This window comes from Elgaria multicarinata, chromosome 3 (assembly GCF_023053635.1).
Source record: "Elgaria multicarinata webbii isolate HBS135686 ecotype San Diego chromosome 3, rElgMul1.1.pri, whole genome shotgun sequence".
In the NCBI taxonomy this organism is placed as follows: domain Eukaryota; kingdom Metazoa; phylum Chordata; class Lepidosauria; order Squamata; family Anguidae; genus Elgaria; species Elgaria multicarinata.
In genome coordinates this window covers 86020758-86037774 of record NC_086173.1, presented here as the reverse complement: position 1 = coordinate 86037774, position 17017 = coordinate 86020758, and the positions used below count along the sequence as shown (strand labels likewise).

The 17017-nt window shown below is 40.7% G+C and overlaps 2 protein-coding genes and 1 long non-coding RNA gene across 12 annotated transcripts in view; 1 reads left to right on the top strand and 2 right to left on the bottom strand.

The window, feature by feature from the left end:
• Positions 1-14607, bottom strand: part of MYOT (myotilin) — a 28944-nt gene extending 14337 nt beyond the window's left edge. For 2 of the 8 annotated variants that reach the window (XM_063120784.1, XM_063120785.1), the window contains exons 1-2: positions 14474-14607; positions 13167-13428 (exon numbers count right to left, since the gene is read on the bottom strand). In XM_063120784.1, coding sequence (XP_062976854.1) covers positions 13167-13428; positions 14474-14543 — 332 coding nt within the window. In that variant the 5' untranslated portion in view covers positions 14544-14607. Of the gene's footprint in view, positions 1-194; positions 792-3417; positions 3525-13166; positions 13429-14473 lie in introns of those variants that run through there. The other 6 variants (XM_063120782.1, XM_063120783.1, XM_063120780.1 and 3 more) reach the window with 4 other exon arrangements.
• LOC134394929 (uncharacterized) overlaps positions 3689-17017 on the top strand; it is a 21377-nt gene continuing 8048 nt past the window's right edge. Inside the window, exon 1 of the long non-coding RNA XR_010025208.1 lies at positions 3689-3738. This is a non-coding gene — a long non-coding RNA (uncharacterized LOC134394929). The remainder of the gene's footprint in view (positions 3739-17017) is intronic.
• LOC134394928 (palladin-like) overlaps positions 15926-17017 on the bottom strand; it is a 23157-nt gene continuing 22065 nt past the window's right edge. For all 3 annotated transcript variants that reach the window (XM_063120789.1, XM_063120788.1, XM_063120790.1), the window contains exon 6: positions 15926-15966. In XM_063120789.1, the coding sequence (XP_062976859.1) occupies positions 15935-15966 (32 nt within the window). In that variant the 3' untranslated portion in view covers positions 15926-15934. The remainder of the gene's footprint in view (positions 15967-17017) is intronic.

Below are 17017 nucleotides of genomic sequence, written 5' to 3'. Positions count from 1 at the left end.
AACTGAAGGAGACTTCTCAAAATGAAGGGCACTCAAAGCTTTCCCTTCTTGGCTTCCCCTCTCAACCAGTTGCAACATTTAACACTTGCATTGTGTACCATATACTCAGAATGGAAGGCGTAGCATGAACAACGTTGAGGGTTTCAAGAGACATATGTACACACAGTTCAAAGCAAGGGAAAGAACGTACTTACTTTGACTCCACCGAGGAAGGGCCTTGGCTATTATAATCAAAGTGTGAGGAGGGCAACACGGAACAAAGGAATGCTGCAGGGGACTGGTTATGCATGGATGAAATCCTCTGCCCAGATGAGGAGCTAGCAGGAGACTGCGCAGATGCAGGTGTTACGGGAAATGAAGCGCTATATGAAGGCGAGGAGAGCGAGATAGGCGAGCTCAGCGATGAAGAGGAAGAAAATTTCTTCTCGTTAGGGTTACAAGGCTGGATTAGAATGGAAGACTGCTTGGTTTGCCTGGTTGGAAGCGCAGTAGAGGTTTCTGGTCCTGGAGGCTGTGGCTTCCCTTGATATGGATTCTGAGACTGGATAAAGTGTTTTGGACGCTCATAATTAAACATGCTTGGTTGATACATAGAGGACACAGATGGGAGATTACTGACACTCATGGGGAAGCTTTCACAATTGTCCTGAGTTTTAGAAGGTGAAAATGGGCTTTGGGTTGGTGGCTGGAAAGAATTAGATGATAAATTTTGTGGCCTTTCTTGGCTAGGTTCCTGGGTGGAATAGAACCCCTGCCTCAGCAAAGAGTGGCTCTCTTGATGATGACAATCCCTTTGGGAAAACAATACAAATAAAATTAAAATAAATGGCATGCCACAAGGACTAGCAAAGGTTATGTAGATTCATAAAATTAGAAGGGAACAAATAGATAAATGCGGTCCAGTCTTGTCAAAAATAGGTTAACCTATACCTAAAGTATCCCCGAGAAATGCCTGTCTAATCTCTCTGTCTCCCACCTATTATTATAATTCTCTTGACAAATTGCTAAAATGTTAAAACATTCAAATACACCACTGAATGTTGACAAGCGTTTAAAAGTTACTGTCAGCATATACTTACATTTTAACACTCACACTCTAACTTATTTTTATACTGCCTTTCAAGACAAAAACCCCTCTCATATTAATCTACACATCAATTCAGTGCATACTAAACTCTTACCCACTAAAATCAACGGAACTCAATAAATGAGCTACCTTTGCTGGATTACACCCATAGTTATCACTAAAAGATACAACTTGCCCACAGGATGACCTAAATGCTCAACATATAACACAGTGGTCTATTAATAGAGATGTTTAAAGCAATGTAAAATCTTGGTTCTGCAAATGGCTATGATTCTATGTGTACTACTGGGAACTTAGCATTGACAGCAACTGTTGAACTAGTTGTGTCTAATTTTTCCATAGATGCGTCACAATTTGTGTGTAAGTAAATGGAATATATAATGAACAGATGGCAAGGAGCTCACCACCAACCTCCCTTTCATTACAAGATAAGCTTTCAGCCTTTGTGGATCAGAAAATAACCTTGAATATTTTAGCATAAGCACATTAGCCAGAAATCTAACACAACATTAGAAGTGTACAAAATGTTCCAATGCACCTTACTTAAAAGGATTCAAACTGATATCAAAGATAATGTAATAAACTATATAAGGATAATGGTTCCTTAACCACTGTTAGCCCTCCAACAACCAACCAAACCTGTTTTAACAATTATAGATACAAGGTCTAACCGAAAAGGTATGCTTATATCCCACTGAAATCAATGGGATAAGCAACTTCTCCCTCTGCCTAGATTGTGCTCAAACCTGCAGAGATAGTGTGCAGTATGTGTGGGTATATATACATATACCTATGTGTCTGAACACACACACATGCACATAGAACATACATACATGAGTCTAGACATCTTTCAGATTAGATCCCGGTTACCTGATTTCTATAGCATCTTTGAACAACCATGCAGAAACAGATTTTAAATTAAAATCAACCTGAACTTTTAGTAACTCATATATATAAAACTTATGAAGGAAATTATGTTTCCACAATTCATTTTCTGCTCACACAACTGCCCCAAGTATACACTTGCAGAGATAAATGTTATGAGAACCTGGCATTTTCCGATACGGTTATAGCAACAATTCCCACAATGGCGGTGGCACTTCTTTCAGCCAGTGTGAATACTGCTCACTCCATCCATGATTGCCCCACACAGGGTGCATATTATCTAGGGACAACGGAACATTTTTCATGGACAAAAATACCTTGTATATTTCAGCCCTGAGACCTTTAATAGGACTGATGTAAACCATATATTTTAAGTAACTAAGTTATAGAGGAGGAAGTTTCATTTTAAAAAGATACAAAAATTTATGATAGTAAATATTTTTAAAAACACAAGTTATGTGTAGCTGAAAAAAAACCAACTGTCCAGTAAACTCCACATTTCATGAATATACAAGCCTCAGGAGGCAACAAAGTGGAGTAGAAGAGTGGCAGTGGAGAAGAACATCAGCAACTTTCCCCACTCAAAATCCCTCCTACCAGCTGCTCCCCCACACCACAGGGTTCCAGATCAGCTGTTTTGCTACTATATATATAAGTGCAGTATGTGGTCTTCCTTTCATAAGGGAACCTAAAGTAGGTTCCATGAGGTCATACATTCTCCAAAGAGAGACAGAGATCACATTATTAGGGTTTTTTAAAAGTGCAATTTAAATATTTTTGTTTGTTCTTGACAATTATAAGAAGTTGCAGGTAAGGAGTTCCAAGTAATGATACCCCCCCCCCCAAAAAAACCTCTCCTCTTCTGCCACGTCCCTACCACCTCATTCGCAGAAAGTGAGAATAAAATAAGATCTTTGGATCACCTTCAAACTAGAATGAAAAACAGGTTGAACACTTTAAATGAATATTATCTCTCCGCTCTAAAACACAAAGCAACCACCACTGCTCTCACATGAAGTTTGGAAGAAGTCTCTCCATCCCCATACAAACTAAACCAGACAGTGAGATCCTGGTCTAATTAGAACGCTTAAGACACATGTCCTAATTAGCAAGGTCAAAGAGCACACAAATACGTTCGAACTCAACGTTTCCTCTACAGCTCGTCTTGAAAGACAGGTTTCCAGTGCTCCTTGTATCCGGGACTAATAGCGCAGTCCTAAATCTCCTTGATAAACGTGCTTAGGACTGCAGCCTAACACATTGCATGCTACGGAATCAGGATCCTTTTCTGGTACACAGAATGGGATCGACTGAACACTCCCCTAAAGCGGAAAGAAGTTCTGCGAAAGTATGCTCGGTTTACACTCTTCACTACAGATCCAGCCAAGGGAAGCACATTTAGAGGTAAATCAAGAGGTAAGGGGAGGAACAAAGAGGGATCTTACCTATAAGCAAAAGACGGTATCACCTGTTGGGGGGGAAAGCTAGCCATTCACTAACACAGACTACAATCATAGTAGCTCTCTGCTTAGTATTAATAAGACCAGTGACTTTTATCGGCTGCCAAATAATGACATCTGATGTACTCGCTTGTCCACCTACCCAGGCTTGCGTATCAAAATAAGAGTCCCCGTCCTGCCTGACCGCCACTAGCACCTACGGGAACAAACGGAGCGAACGCTGCGTTACTCAGCGAGCTACAGCGCCATCCTACGTATGTCTACTCAGAAACAAGTCCCATTGCGTTCGCTGGGACTTACTCCCAGGTAAGAGTACAGGATGGCAGCCTCACTTAAACAACCCGCTACCATGCGTATGTCCTCAGGAGCAAATCCTAACGACTTCATGGGGTTTACTTGCACCTTAACTGCACCAATCTATTGGTACAATCTTGTTGGAGACTGTTGTCCGGACGCCTGTTTCAGCAGCGATACCGGACGGGGGAAAGAGAAGCAAAATCGGAATGTCTTACAAGGAGCACGCCTAGTTACTAATCTGCGTGAGGATGGAACTTTTTTGGGTTTTTTTTTGGAGGGGGGCAAATTAAAAAAAAGAAAGTACATGGGCTATTTTGGCGGAGGAGCTGAAAATCCAAATTCTCTCTTCCCCCTTTAATCGTTGCCGGCCATTTCATTGAAGCCTCCTGAGAAAGACGCCCACTGAACTTCGCCAGGATTACAGTTTTGAGCAAATAAAGCTGCAATCCACAAACTACCGAGCCAGGACTAGCCTCAGTCGGACTCGGGAGGATTAGCGGTCCCGCGATTTTGCAGCCTGGCCCTGTGCCGAGGCTAAGTTTGCGCGCCTAATTTTGCACAGGGCCGTTGGTAAAGCCCCACAGGCATCAATAGGACATTTCCAAGGGAACATGCATACGAACGCTGGGGAATTTGGAATACATTTCTGAACCAAAGCACGACTACGGCAGTCAGAGAGGCTGGGCTTGTGGTCCGGCTAGTATGTAATATGGAAAAATAATTGCAGCTGTTTGTTGCAAAGTGTGCACGAAAGCTGCAGGAAAAAAGGGGGGTTTGGTTGCAACAGTTACTTGGGAGCAAGCCTCATTGAATACAGTGGGGCTTACTTTAGAGTAAACGTGTGGGATTGCGCCGTTAAAAGATGCCAAAGAAGCTGCGGTGCCTTGAACGCGCCCTTCTTCGGTTCACTTTAAAATGACCCCCCCCCCCCTCCGGCTGCCGCGGTCGAGGGAACTTTGATTCTGAAGCAGAGGCAAACGACGATTCTGCAGCGCACGATCAGATTTCAGTATTTTCAACCTAGTCCTGCTGGCGCTCCTTTTGTTCAAGCACCCTTCTGCCCTTCCTCTCTTAAAGAGAGTCTCTGCGAACTTTCCAACTGGCTGGTTGTCTCAATAGGTAGCTACAAAAAAGAAAAGGGGGAAAAAACCCTGAAGAAACAAAGAGCCTGGTGTTCGCCCCTCTTTCCCCCCCACAACCATCATGTCTAGGTGTGGAAAAATGAGATTAGCTGCTTCCATTTTCATTCTCGGGTCATCTGGTCATCTTGCCTCACAGCATGCAGGCCTCACAGCATGCAGACCCAGACTTGAATTTTTCCAGGATCAGCCACCTGAATCTATTAGTAGTCCTTAGGTCAACTATGGCATGGTATGCTACTTAAGGTCTTGGCATGTTATTTATTTATTAAACATCTCAAAAGTAAATTTCCATAGGTGTTATGCAGCATAATTTTAAAAAAATATCAACTTAATATAATTTATACAAAGCAAATGTAGTTCTGTTGACCATAACAAAATTCCCCCCAAATCCATGTCACTGTAAAACCTTTATTAGGTCAACCAAAAGATCATCAAAAATTGTGCAAGCTTTCAAAACCTGCAGATCTCTTCATCAGGCAAGTTGTTATAAAAGGCAGGTTGGCAAGGGGCAGGGAGAGAGAAAAAGGGTGACTAGATGCTGAAGTCACATAGTCTGAAAATTCAGACTATCCTGCATATCTCTAGACTCCTTTCCGTACACCTTGGGACTACTCTGAACTGAAGACAGTGTGACTTCACCACCTAGTCAACCCCACCTGCCTTTTATAACATCTTGCCTGATTAATTGGGCTAATGAAGGTATTGGAATGTGTATTTTGGGAATAATACAATTCAAAAACTGTAACATAATATATAACCTTGGATCATATGATATTGTAATGGCCTTTGGCTATAAACAATAAAGGAGACTTGACTACTTGCAGTCAGGTTGCCTGAATATAACCAGTAAACATACCAACACAATATAATATAGACACAAAACCTAAAAACACAGCTCTGTACAGCACCATGTACATTGATGGTGCTATATAAATAAATAATAATAATAATAATAATAATAAAAGTACGTTGCCGGGACTAAAGTATTGAATCTTACACATCGATCCTATGCATGTTTAAGACAGAAAAAAGTCCTACAACTTGTAGCATGTCCCATGCTGTTTAGGGAATGCTGGGAGTTGGACTTTTTTCCTGTATTAAACATACATAAGATTGCACCTTAAAAGTATTAAAATTCTTTAAAAGCTTGGGAGAAAGAAATGGTCTTAGCCTGGCGTGGAAAAGATGGTGTGGATGTCAGGTGAGCAGAACTTGGCAGAGCATTCCAGAGCCATGGGGTGGGATGTAACCAAAAAAGTCCTCACTTCTGTTGCCACCCTCCAAGCCTCTGGATGAGGAAGCACTTGAAGAAGCACTTCCATGGATGCTCATTGGTATAGGTAGGTATATATGGGAGGAAGCATTCCCTCAGGTATTGAGTCTATATGTCAAAACCAGAACGTTGAATTGGGCCTGGGAATACATCAAAAGCTAGTTCAAGTGAGAGAAGACCAACGTAGTATGATCGGCCATAGTTCGTACTAGCTAATGTTGCTGGGAGTGTCTTCAAAGGCAGCCCCTTTAAAGACACTATTAATGCATTGCAGTAATAGAAAAAGGAAATTACCAGAGCATAGATCACTGGACCTGGGCTATCCACCTCCTGGTAAGGTTATAAGAAACATGTAGCTAAGAACATTTGTGACAAATAATATGAAGAATGCCTTCAAAGCCGTGATATGTTGCTTGCAAATTTATTAAAACATTTGTACCCTGCCTTTCGGGGGGGGCGGATGCTCAAGCTTGCTTACAAAAGTTTAATTGACAAATCAATTTAAAAACCAATAATAAAAAAAGTAGACACAGCGGTCAAAACAATTCCTCAGCCTAATTCAAATCAGGCCAAAGCCTTTCAGGCAGCCCCATGTTGGGCTTGTAACAGTAGTCCAACCTAGAAGTGACTGGCATGAATTACTATGGGCCTAAGCATCCCGCTAAAGACACAACTGGTGCACTGGACAAAGCTGCAGAAATGTGATCCCAGCTACTGCCACCACTGGAGCATCCAGAAGCAATGCTGGATCCAGACACACTGGAATCAAGATTTTTAAGTAAAATGCAACCCTGTTTAAAACTGTGAAATCCCCAATCCTGAATCAGTGGAGCCCCCAGCAAACAAAACAGTACATCAGTCTTTCTGGATTAAATTTAACTCCCAGAATTTCCCCCAGCATGGTCAGTGGTCAGAGATGATGTAAGTTGCAGTCCAACATGCTTGGAAAAGGCTGTTCTAGTCCCTCTCCCTTAGAAGGGGAAGAAATGGCAACGAGGAAGTCACAATCCTGATCGGAGTTGCTAGCTAATTCAGAGTAAGGATGCTTAGGCTAGGCCACATTGCTTACATTGAGAAATTATCCCCCACTCCTTTTAGTAACTTTTAGCTGCACAACAAAACTATGTTCAGCCTAATCCACTCAGAACAGCCAGGAGTCACAATTCTCAATAATAATTGGGGTCAGCCAAAGTACTACTCCACAATTCCTCTGATAATTAGGCTGACTTGGAATGAATAAAAAATAAAGTTCAATGATTTACTCCTGTGCTTTCAGTCACAAAGTGAAGATCCAGCATAGCCTCCTAATTTAGCTGAATTAGCAATTCAAAAGATGTGTAAAAGCTATATTGCTTTGATCCAACTTGACTTGGAGAAGGAAAAAAAGGTTTTTAATACACAAACCAAAAGTACCTGCTTCCTTTTTCTGGTTTGTTTCTTTGTCATTTCCAGGGAGATAACTAGTAGGGTTAAAAAAAACACCTGAATGCTACTTGGGATACCCATTTTAAAACTGTTAATTGGATACAAATTAACATAAATTCTTCCTAAAAGAGAAGTGATTATGGAAAGGAAATGGGTCCCAGCTGAAAATCAAGCCTTTTCAGTCAAACATAGAAACTGGCAGGTGTGGGAGGAAATTGTAGTGCAATCATCAATTTCATAAACTGCTGTGGGAATGTTAAAGGTCACCTCTCTCTTTTGTTAAAGTCAGATTCTAGCGCTGCGAGTTTAGCATGAACAGTTGTTGTTTTTTGACAGCCAGACTTCAATTAAAGAACAGCTTTGTATCTGTGAGAAGGGGAGTGAACAAAGATAGACATGGAAAGGAATGAGGCTGAAATTGGTTCTCAATTCCTTAGTGAACGCAGAAGTTTGTAAGAGTGGTTCCAGACGGAGAGATCCTAGTGCTAATGAGGAAAAGGCACCGGGCGGCTATTCAGCCTTTTCTTCCTTAACGAGTTTTCTGTGGTAAAAAAAACTAAACAAAATGGAAGAGGCAGTGGGAAAACACAGGAAGGGTTATGAGAGGAAGCTTACATCATCTGAACCATCCATAATATTCCATGAATGAGGGCAATGGCTTCCTTGTCTGGAAGCACGCTAAATAGCTTGAGTAAGGAAGTGAAGCTTGCACACCTCTGCTCCCTAAAATAACCTTTGAGTCACCTCAGATGATATAACTCTGCCATCAGGAGACTTTCCCTTGCCAGATGCCCAGCCTCATCTCTAGCCTAAAGCTTTGTTCTGATCCAGCGGTTAGCAACCTTCTGCAATTAGCCATTGCAGGACCCATCAGGGACCATGCACGTGGAGGAGGGCTAGGGGTGAGTGAGGTGGTGGTGGTGGATGGGTCCAGGACACTCACACACATACTCATACACTGCCTCCTAGCAATCAGGATCACTGGGCAGAAGTGGGAGGCTTTAACCTTCCCCTCAGTGATCTTGGGGAAGTCAGAGAAACCTGCAATGAATTCAGATTCTGCAGTGGACCAGTGTTTTCCGAGTTACACAGGCATTTTGGGGGAGATTTACGCGACTGCATTTACGCCAGTGCTCCTGGATTTGTGCCAGTGCTCATTAGCACACATGCAAATTAGTGCAAGTAGAACAAAATTCAGATAAAAAAAATTCTGGTTCCATCAGTTGAATGGACAACAGAACAAAAGTCAGCTGATCAGCTGCAAAATCCAACATCCTTAAGTGATCCTGATCAAGACTGCAGTTCCCCTGCTGCTATTAGGAGCAAGGAAACAGTGATCTCTGCATCAGAATTCTGGTCAGGATTGCTGGAGGAGGTGGGGAGAGAGGAGTTAACCCCGCTCCCCCCTCATAGTAATTCTAATCAAGATTGGTGTTTCCCCACTATTACCTAATTGCTCCCTGCCATGAAGATGACAGCTGATAAGAAAAAATAGACAGAATAAGTGGATGGGATGCCCCAGGGCTGGTGGGTCCCACAGAGTGCAGCCAAGGAAACACACATATGTGTTCTATTGCTTTAACATGCAGTGACCCCTACATCTGAATAAATAAATACAGTTTTGAAATGCAAGATGAGCTTTTGGCCACTACTAATGTACAGGGTTACCTAATTCAAACAAAGCCTAGTTTGCTATGCCTTAAATTAGAATAGGATTATCATTCATTGGAAATATATTGTGAAGTACCAAGCAATGTTGCCAAGATATTTAAAAGAGAGAGAGACAGACAGACAGAAATGTGTGAATAGGCCCTTCGGTTGAAATCCTGTGCACACTTACTTAAAGTAAGCCTCACTTAATATAGTGGGACATTGCCAGGTCAACTCTCAGAGCTAATGGTGATAATGCTATCAAGTGGCTTACACTGGTTTCCAAAGGACATTCTAAATCTGCATAGCAGTCTATCTGTAAAACTTTGTGCATCTGTGGGCTTTTGGAATTTTCTGTAGATGCATCGGTGCAAGTGTCACTTTAATGTCATCTCATTGTTCAAAGGCAATCTGATCCAGACTGGATTCTAGATTCCAGTTTGATCCAGCTCATGGAATTATCTTTTAAACCAGTTGCAGCAATGACTAATTCTGATGAAATGATTTCATGTGTATGTATCCCAAGGATGCAAAACGTAACGCTGGAACTGACATCACCTTTTGGGAATAAATTTCAAATACAGGAGATGGCAGTAAGTTATTTTCAGTCATGCATTTAGTTACTGATATGCCCCATGTAACCTGATTTCAGTGCTGGAACTGGGTGAAAAGGGAAATAATTAATTCAATATTATTTTTTTCTATTCTTAACCTTAAATTATTTAGATTTTGGTTTGTACTGTTACCAAAGGGGGTTCTGGAGGGGGGACAGTGTTTTGGGTGGGTGGAATTCAAGGTGCTCCTGTAAGACCTTGGCTGTTGTGTAGCTTTGTCTTCTTGTGTGTATGTTTGATTCAGTACCCTCTCTCATGTGTAATCAAGTGCCCAATATTTTCTTATCCACAACAAAACAAACTCCCAAACTAAAACGTTTCCAGGGTGTGGGACAATATAGAATATCAGAACTGACCTAAAACATCTTGATACTCAAGACAGAATAAAGAAACAGTATAAAAATCTGTGCCTGAGAAGGTCACTTCATGGAAAGTCTGGTTGTGTTTTCAGAGATCCTGTAAAAAGGGTGTCCAGCTTTAGAGGACAGTCCTCCAGTTGAAAGTGTCCCCTATAGGGAGAGGTGTCCAATGGCTTTTCTACATGATGCTTTTAACCTGCCACTTTACTGAGGCTTCTGCTTCTGGATTCTTCGTGGGATTAAGATAGGCTCCTTTAAAGATGGTTTTTCCGGGGGGGGGGGGTTGTTTCTCTGTCTTTCTATATGTCCATTACACATCGATTAAATGGCGCTGTGATATAGTGGAATTGTGTAAGTACACTGGGGTTTCATGCCACCATTCATAGAAATACTAGACTTCCTTCATTAGGAAAAAACCAAAACTGCAATAATGGTCAGAAAGAACGGGAGAGGCCCTGGAGAAGGATGACATTGTGGGTAAAGCACCCACAAACTACCATGAATGAGGAATCACAAGCAGACAATAAATGCCTTTTGTAGAAAGGCTGAAAGTCCAGTTTGGAGATGAAGAAAGGAGATCAGGGGCCATGAGGTTGTCCATCACCAGTTAGCCCATGGGCAGTAGACTGAGCATACACACACACAACCTATTCACATTCTACTTGCTATGGCGAGAAGTACCTTATTGCTAGTTAAATTTCTACATTTTATCTTATACATATACATGAGCTGATGAAAATCTGTGTCCTCTTATTTGGCCTTGTGTCTACCAGGAGGAGGGCCTTCTCTGCTGTGGCACCCCAGCTGTGGAATGAGCTCCCTAAGGAGGTTCGCTTGGTACCTACATTATATTCTTTTAGACGCCAGGTGAAGACCTTTTTATTTTCTCAGTATTTTAACAGTCTATAAATTCATTTTAACTTTGTGTTTTAAATTTGTATTTTAAATTTGAATTTTTGCATTACTGCTGTTTTTATCTGGTTGAGCTTTTATATTGTATTTTATATTATGTTTTTATACTGTTGTTTTATACTTGAATTGTCTTAATTTTGTAAACCGGCCAGAGAGCTTCGGCTATTGGGCGGTATAGAAATGCAATAAATAAATAAATAAAATTGTCTAAGTGGCCAACCTATGTAAAAAGTTACAATAACATAGAAGCCAGGACTTGTGAAGCAAAGGGTCAAAGTAGATGTGACACTAAATGCATTTATTAACGGTCAGGTTTTATTTTTATTTGTAATAGGCATGTCTCCCCCTACATACACAATTCTCATTGGAATAACAGCTCAGGGGTAGGGGCAATTTAACTCTTTCCCAACCATGATCCCAACAAAAAAACAGTGAAAAAAAAATTTTTTGGTCTAAAGTTGGATAGGGATTATACCATAAGTAATTCCCCCCCCCCTTCAAATATTTCAGGTCACATGCTTGTGCTGCATTGGGGCAAAAAAAATTAACACGGGGTACTTTTTAAAAGCTTTGTTGTTTACTAAATACAAGTAAAATAAACACACTAAATTAGATCTCTCTAGGGAAGGTGTGGGCAACTTGTGGCCCTCCAGATGTTTTGGTCTATGGATCCCAACTGCTCTAGTCAACATAGCCCATGCTGAGGGATGATGGGAGTTGTAGGGCAAAATTTTTGGGACACACAAATTGCCCATCCGTGCTCTAGAACATTTTCCAATGCAAACTGAAAATTTTCTGATGCAAGTACTCTAGCTCAAATTAACCTAATTTACATTTTTAAAAAATCCAGAAAATTTTCCAATTTTAAATTTCCCACAACACTGCAAAAATCACTCCCACCCCTCCCATACTGCAATTGGCCTTAAAAAAGGCCTCCATAGTTGCTCGTGCTCCAGTCCTGAGAACACAAATTGATGGTTTAACTGTTTTATGAGACTACACTGGACCCAGATATGCCCTCTTCTTAGGTTTTCGAAATCTAAAGTTAACATTTTATAGTTAAACGTTAGATGAGAGCTGTAAATCAATTTCAGTGCTAAAATCAAAATAATGTGTCTCCGGAATAAAAGGAAATTATGTCTTACTTCCAGATTGCAGGAGGAAGCTGAAGTCTTCCTAGAGAACTGAATCTCTATTTTAGAGGGAGCCCTGCTATGGAAATTAACTTTGTAGAAGTCTAATCATTCCACAGAGAAGTCTCTAATTAAAAATGAACCCTCTTATGGCTTGCTTGTAGTGGTGTGTTTAGGAACAGCTAATTCTCTTTAAAAGGTTGATTACCAAATCCAGAAATAGTATAATCAACTCCACAGAACTACGTTGCTTTTCATCACAGGAAACTGATCGTACTTGATGCAAATACATTGTTATAATGTGGTGTTAACTATTTAGCAGACTTGGCAAGGGTTCAGGAGTTGGTTTTAGTTTAGTAGAAAATGATTTCTCTCCTGCATTTTTCTTTCGCTCTTCAAAAGTTGAGGAGCAAAAATGTGTTGTCAATCACATTAACTAAGGCTGTAATCCTTTTTCCATTTACCTGGGAGGAAGTCCCATTGAAGTAAATGAAACTTTCTTCTGAGAAGACATATATAGGACTGTGTTGTAACTATTACTTTAGCAATAGGGAATTATTTGAATAATATGAATTTGACAAATCTGTGACCAGTTAGAAGCATTTGTAATGAGTTCTTATTATGGTTATTGTGCACTACCCTATAATTGCATAGAAGTACCTGTAATCAACAACCCACCTGTCTTTTCTGGCAAGCTCAGCTACATGAAAGGTCTGTGGCACAAAGGATCCTGTGCAATAGCATGGGACTTCCAGGTTAATTTAACAAATGCATGCAGACCAACCAGCATCAGGTCTTTCAAAATCCATGCATGTCACATGGAGCAGGGCAGGTTTAAAAAAAAAAAACCTGTTTGCAAAAGCAGTTGCTAGCAAAAGCAGGTGATATTGTTGGATTGAAAAGAAATGAGAATCTTTGATTTGACTTACCAATGAAATGAATTCTCTGAAGGTTTTCCATAAACACCATGAAAATCCCTGCATTCATCACTATAATTCTGTGGCCAGGAACTCTCATGCTCCACTTGATTTGCCAATTCAGAGGGATTTCGTGGCATAAGACTGGAAGACTTTTCCTCTACATCTCTTCCCATTACTACATATTGGCTGTTTGGTTCAGAGCTGATGTTCATTGTGGCTGGCATATCTGACAGTGAGGGAGCTGCTTTAAAATCTTCTGTGTCTTCTGTTCCTGAAAAGCAGAGCCAGTGGTATAAGTAGAAATAAAACCAAAAGCAGTGACTCACACCATATATACCATTATCCTGCTTGGGTTAGGAAGGTGATTTCAAAGTGCTTTATTGTAGCTCTCTCTACTCTAGCAATCTCTTTAGTCATCGCAGTGGGATTTCCCTATCTTCTTGATGAAAAGGATTTTTATAGTTTCGGTGAAACTCAATAACGTGCAGCTATTTTAAAATCTGGGACAGAAGAATGGGAATCCTGGTGGAATCCGTAATTCAGAGCCAATAATGGAGCAATAAAATCAGGCCTTTATTTCTTCAGAGAGCTTGGTTTGATTCAAATCCACACTGGCAGTGCATTCCACAAATCTGAGGCCAGCTGTGTAGGCCTCTTAATTAATTACACTTATTCAATGAAAATGATTTATATTTACTCTTCTTTAGAAAGCTCAGAACAGCTTGAATGTGTTTCCTGGACAGCTTTCTATCTAGGCATTGTGAGCCTTGCTTCAATTTCACAACCTAACAACAACATGCCCCCTCTGATGATTCTCTGGGCGCCTAAGTCTCAGTGGTGTAGTTAAGTGCTGTTAGACTCTGGACTCAATGGTCTTATGAAGCGTGGGGCCTTAAAATGGTAACGTGGTAAGCCGGTCTTGCTGTGTTGGGGGGACTTCCTGTTCATTCTGCTGAGTGGCACCTGGTCTTCGCCCCCAAAGTCCAGTCCTGATGGCAGTCCCTGCCATTTTTCATAGGGTGCCTTCAAACTCAAGTAAGTCAAGTGTCCAAAGCTTCATTGAATATGTTTAATACAATCCCTTTTCAGTGCACACATTGCACTCAAAGTCTGATTCTGTGCTCTGCTCCACACAGAACTGGCAACACAGAACTGGGCTGCTATCTTCCAAAGTTCAACAAGGAGTGCTTTTGAGGAGTAAGAGATTGCTTTGTGCTGGTGGGACTTAGAACTTACGCTTCAAAAAAGAAACTGACTGTTTAAGGCAGCTTACTCTGTCCAAGAACTGGTGGAAGAGAAGAGGAACCTACAGTTACCTTGGGAAACAGAAAGGCGGGCACTGGATGCCACTGCACCAAACTCATTTTCAGCAGTGCATTTAAACATTCCAGAATCTTCAGGAAAAGCTTCTGTAATCACTAAGGTGCAAACTTCCTCTGAAAGGAGAAAATAACTGAATGAGACATTTAACAAGTTTACAAGCAGATTGTCATATCACTGCCCTGCCTGTGACATCAGTGGGAGTTTCCCCAATTTTCCATAAAATTATAATTGATTTATTTTTTTTACTACTAAAAATAAATAAGCCAGCTATTGGGGAGAAAGCAGCACTACAGATTCATGCAGTGTGTTTTACTGTTTGTGTCTACAATTAAGGCCTTGGTTCCTCTTAAAAGCTTGTTATTTGTATCAAATGTTTATTTTTAACAAAGAAGAATGTAGGTAATATAGATAAAGTGAATGAAATACTTTCTATCTAGCATAAGCCTCCCATGGAAGGAAGTCTTCTTCGATCCATAGGAGGGTTCTGATCCAAGAGAAGAAACATGCTGGCAGAAGGAGGGGGAGGCAATCTTCGTTGATTTCTTCTCCTGCAGTGCCCTATGCTCCCCCCATCAATTTGAATAGATCCAATGATCAAAGAGACTCAACCCAACATGAAAACACAGCAGCAATATATATCTATATAAACAGATATATTGAACTAGTAGGAATAATTTGCCTAATCTATATGTATACCTCTGCAAATTTTAATCACATTCAAGATTTGAGGACTGAATTCAGAGGGTTCGCTGCATGCAGTATATGCAAGTTGGTGGATACAAAGCAGTCCAACTGCTAAAATGGCACGATACTGCACTACTAGATTATTTGCAGATGTAGCTACAATCCCAGGCACACACCCATATGAAAGTAAGCTCATTCAAATCGATGGTACTGACTTCCAAGTAAACGTTCATAGGATTGGACTACAGTGATATAACACTATAGTTTAGTATAGCCATAGTTAAGTGGCTACGCTGTGGGCATGTAAGAATCCAACTGCTTTGTGGTTTTATTGCTTTATGTGGAAGGCTGCTGAATTTCACATTGACAGGGTATAGCATGTAATCTGCCAGAACTTTAGTTTTTAAATGGATCCTGTTGTTTTTATGTTTCTGATGGTTTTTAAATTTTGTATACTTTTTTCCCCTGTTTACTGTTTGTAACTTTTTTAAGCTGCCCAGAGAGCTTCGGCTATGGGGCGGTATATAAATGTAATAAATAAATTAAATAAATAAATAAACGCTGTTTCCCAGATCCAGAAAGAAAGACATGCACATTGAAGAAGGTTTATATGCATGCAACTGATGGACACACACATCTGTATCGCAAGTGCTCAACTAGACTTCACGCTGTTAACTGGATGTGTCTTGATGCAGGTTAGGGTGAACATTCTGATCTGTGGGCACTAATGGTTGCATGTGCCTAGTTTTCTGCAACTTGCCTACTTAAATTTACTTACCAGGGACCAGGGATGAGCAAGCCTCTGTAAAAAAAAAAAAAAAAGAGAGAGAGAGAGAGAGAGAGAAGAATGTAGTTGACAACTTTTTGTTTTTAATGTTTTCTTGAATGAAGGCAAATAAAGCTACACCTCCTGAAATATCTTCTCTGCAACTATTAAAGGTACCAGAGCCTTGTCCTCTTTTGCATCTGGCCATTCTCTTTCACTGTATGCTTTGCTACCTCTTGAAAGAATGGATAGACAACTACACGTCGCATATTCATCTTTTCTCTGAAGTTTGATTTTAATCAAAAAGAGTATCTGAGGCATGTTTCAGTGGAGGAATGGTAGTAGGGGATGGGCTGGTTAACTCTTTTCCATTTGGCTGCCCCAAATCCCCCATCCCTGAACTGCTTTTGCCCCTGGAGAAAAACCTGGGTATGATTTAGAACAAGAAAACAGCAAGAAAGGAAAGGGTTAAGCTTGAGAGTCTGCTTTGGTTAAGTTTAAAAAGGCCAGAGAGAAACTATACATAGCTAAATTGGCTATCCACAACCCTGCAAGAGGATTCACTACTGCCCAAAAGAAGAATGTGGAGCCACCGTTGGATCACCAGAATGAGGTGGATGGATCTCCAGTTTCAAGCACTGTGGAGTGGAAACCATAACACACACAAAAATAATAGGGTTACTGAACTAGATTGTTGAACCAATAGATGGGAATTTCGGACAGGCTTCTATTAGTGCATTTCCCAAAATATCTGGGAGTGATGGCATGTCTTGAACATACAAACAAGGAAAGGTTATGAGTGGAAAACACTGATGTCTGGACCCTTTGAAAACTTCCACGAATGAGGCATGATGTTAGGGGCATAAACACCTTCTCTGGAAGCACACTAAGCATAAACTTTATTTATTGCCACACTGGCTTTCTTGAAAGGTCCTTTCATTATCAAGGGGGTAGTATTTAGGTGTAACTAGACTTTTTGTGGAACTTGTGGTTGCTGCCGCCATGTTTTCCCCTTCCCATTATTGAGCTTTTCTAGATCAGGCTGTTTAATTCATTGTTTCTACTTCTATTTTCATTGCCGAATCAA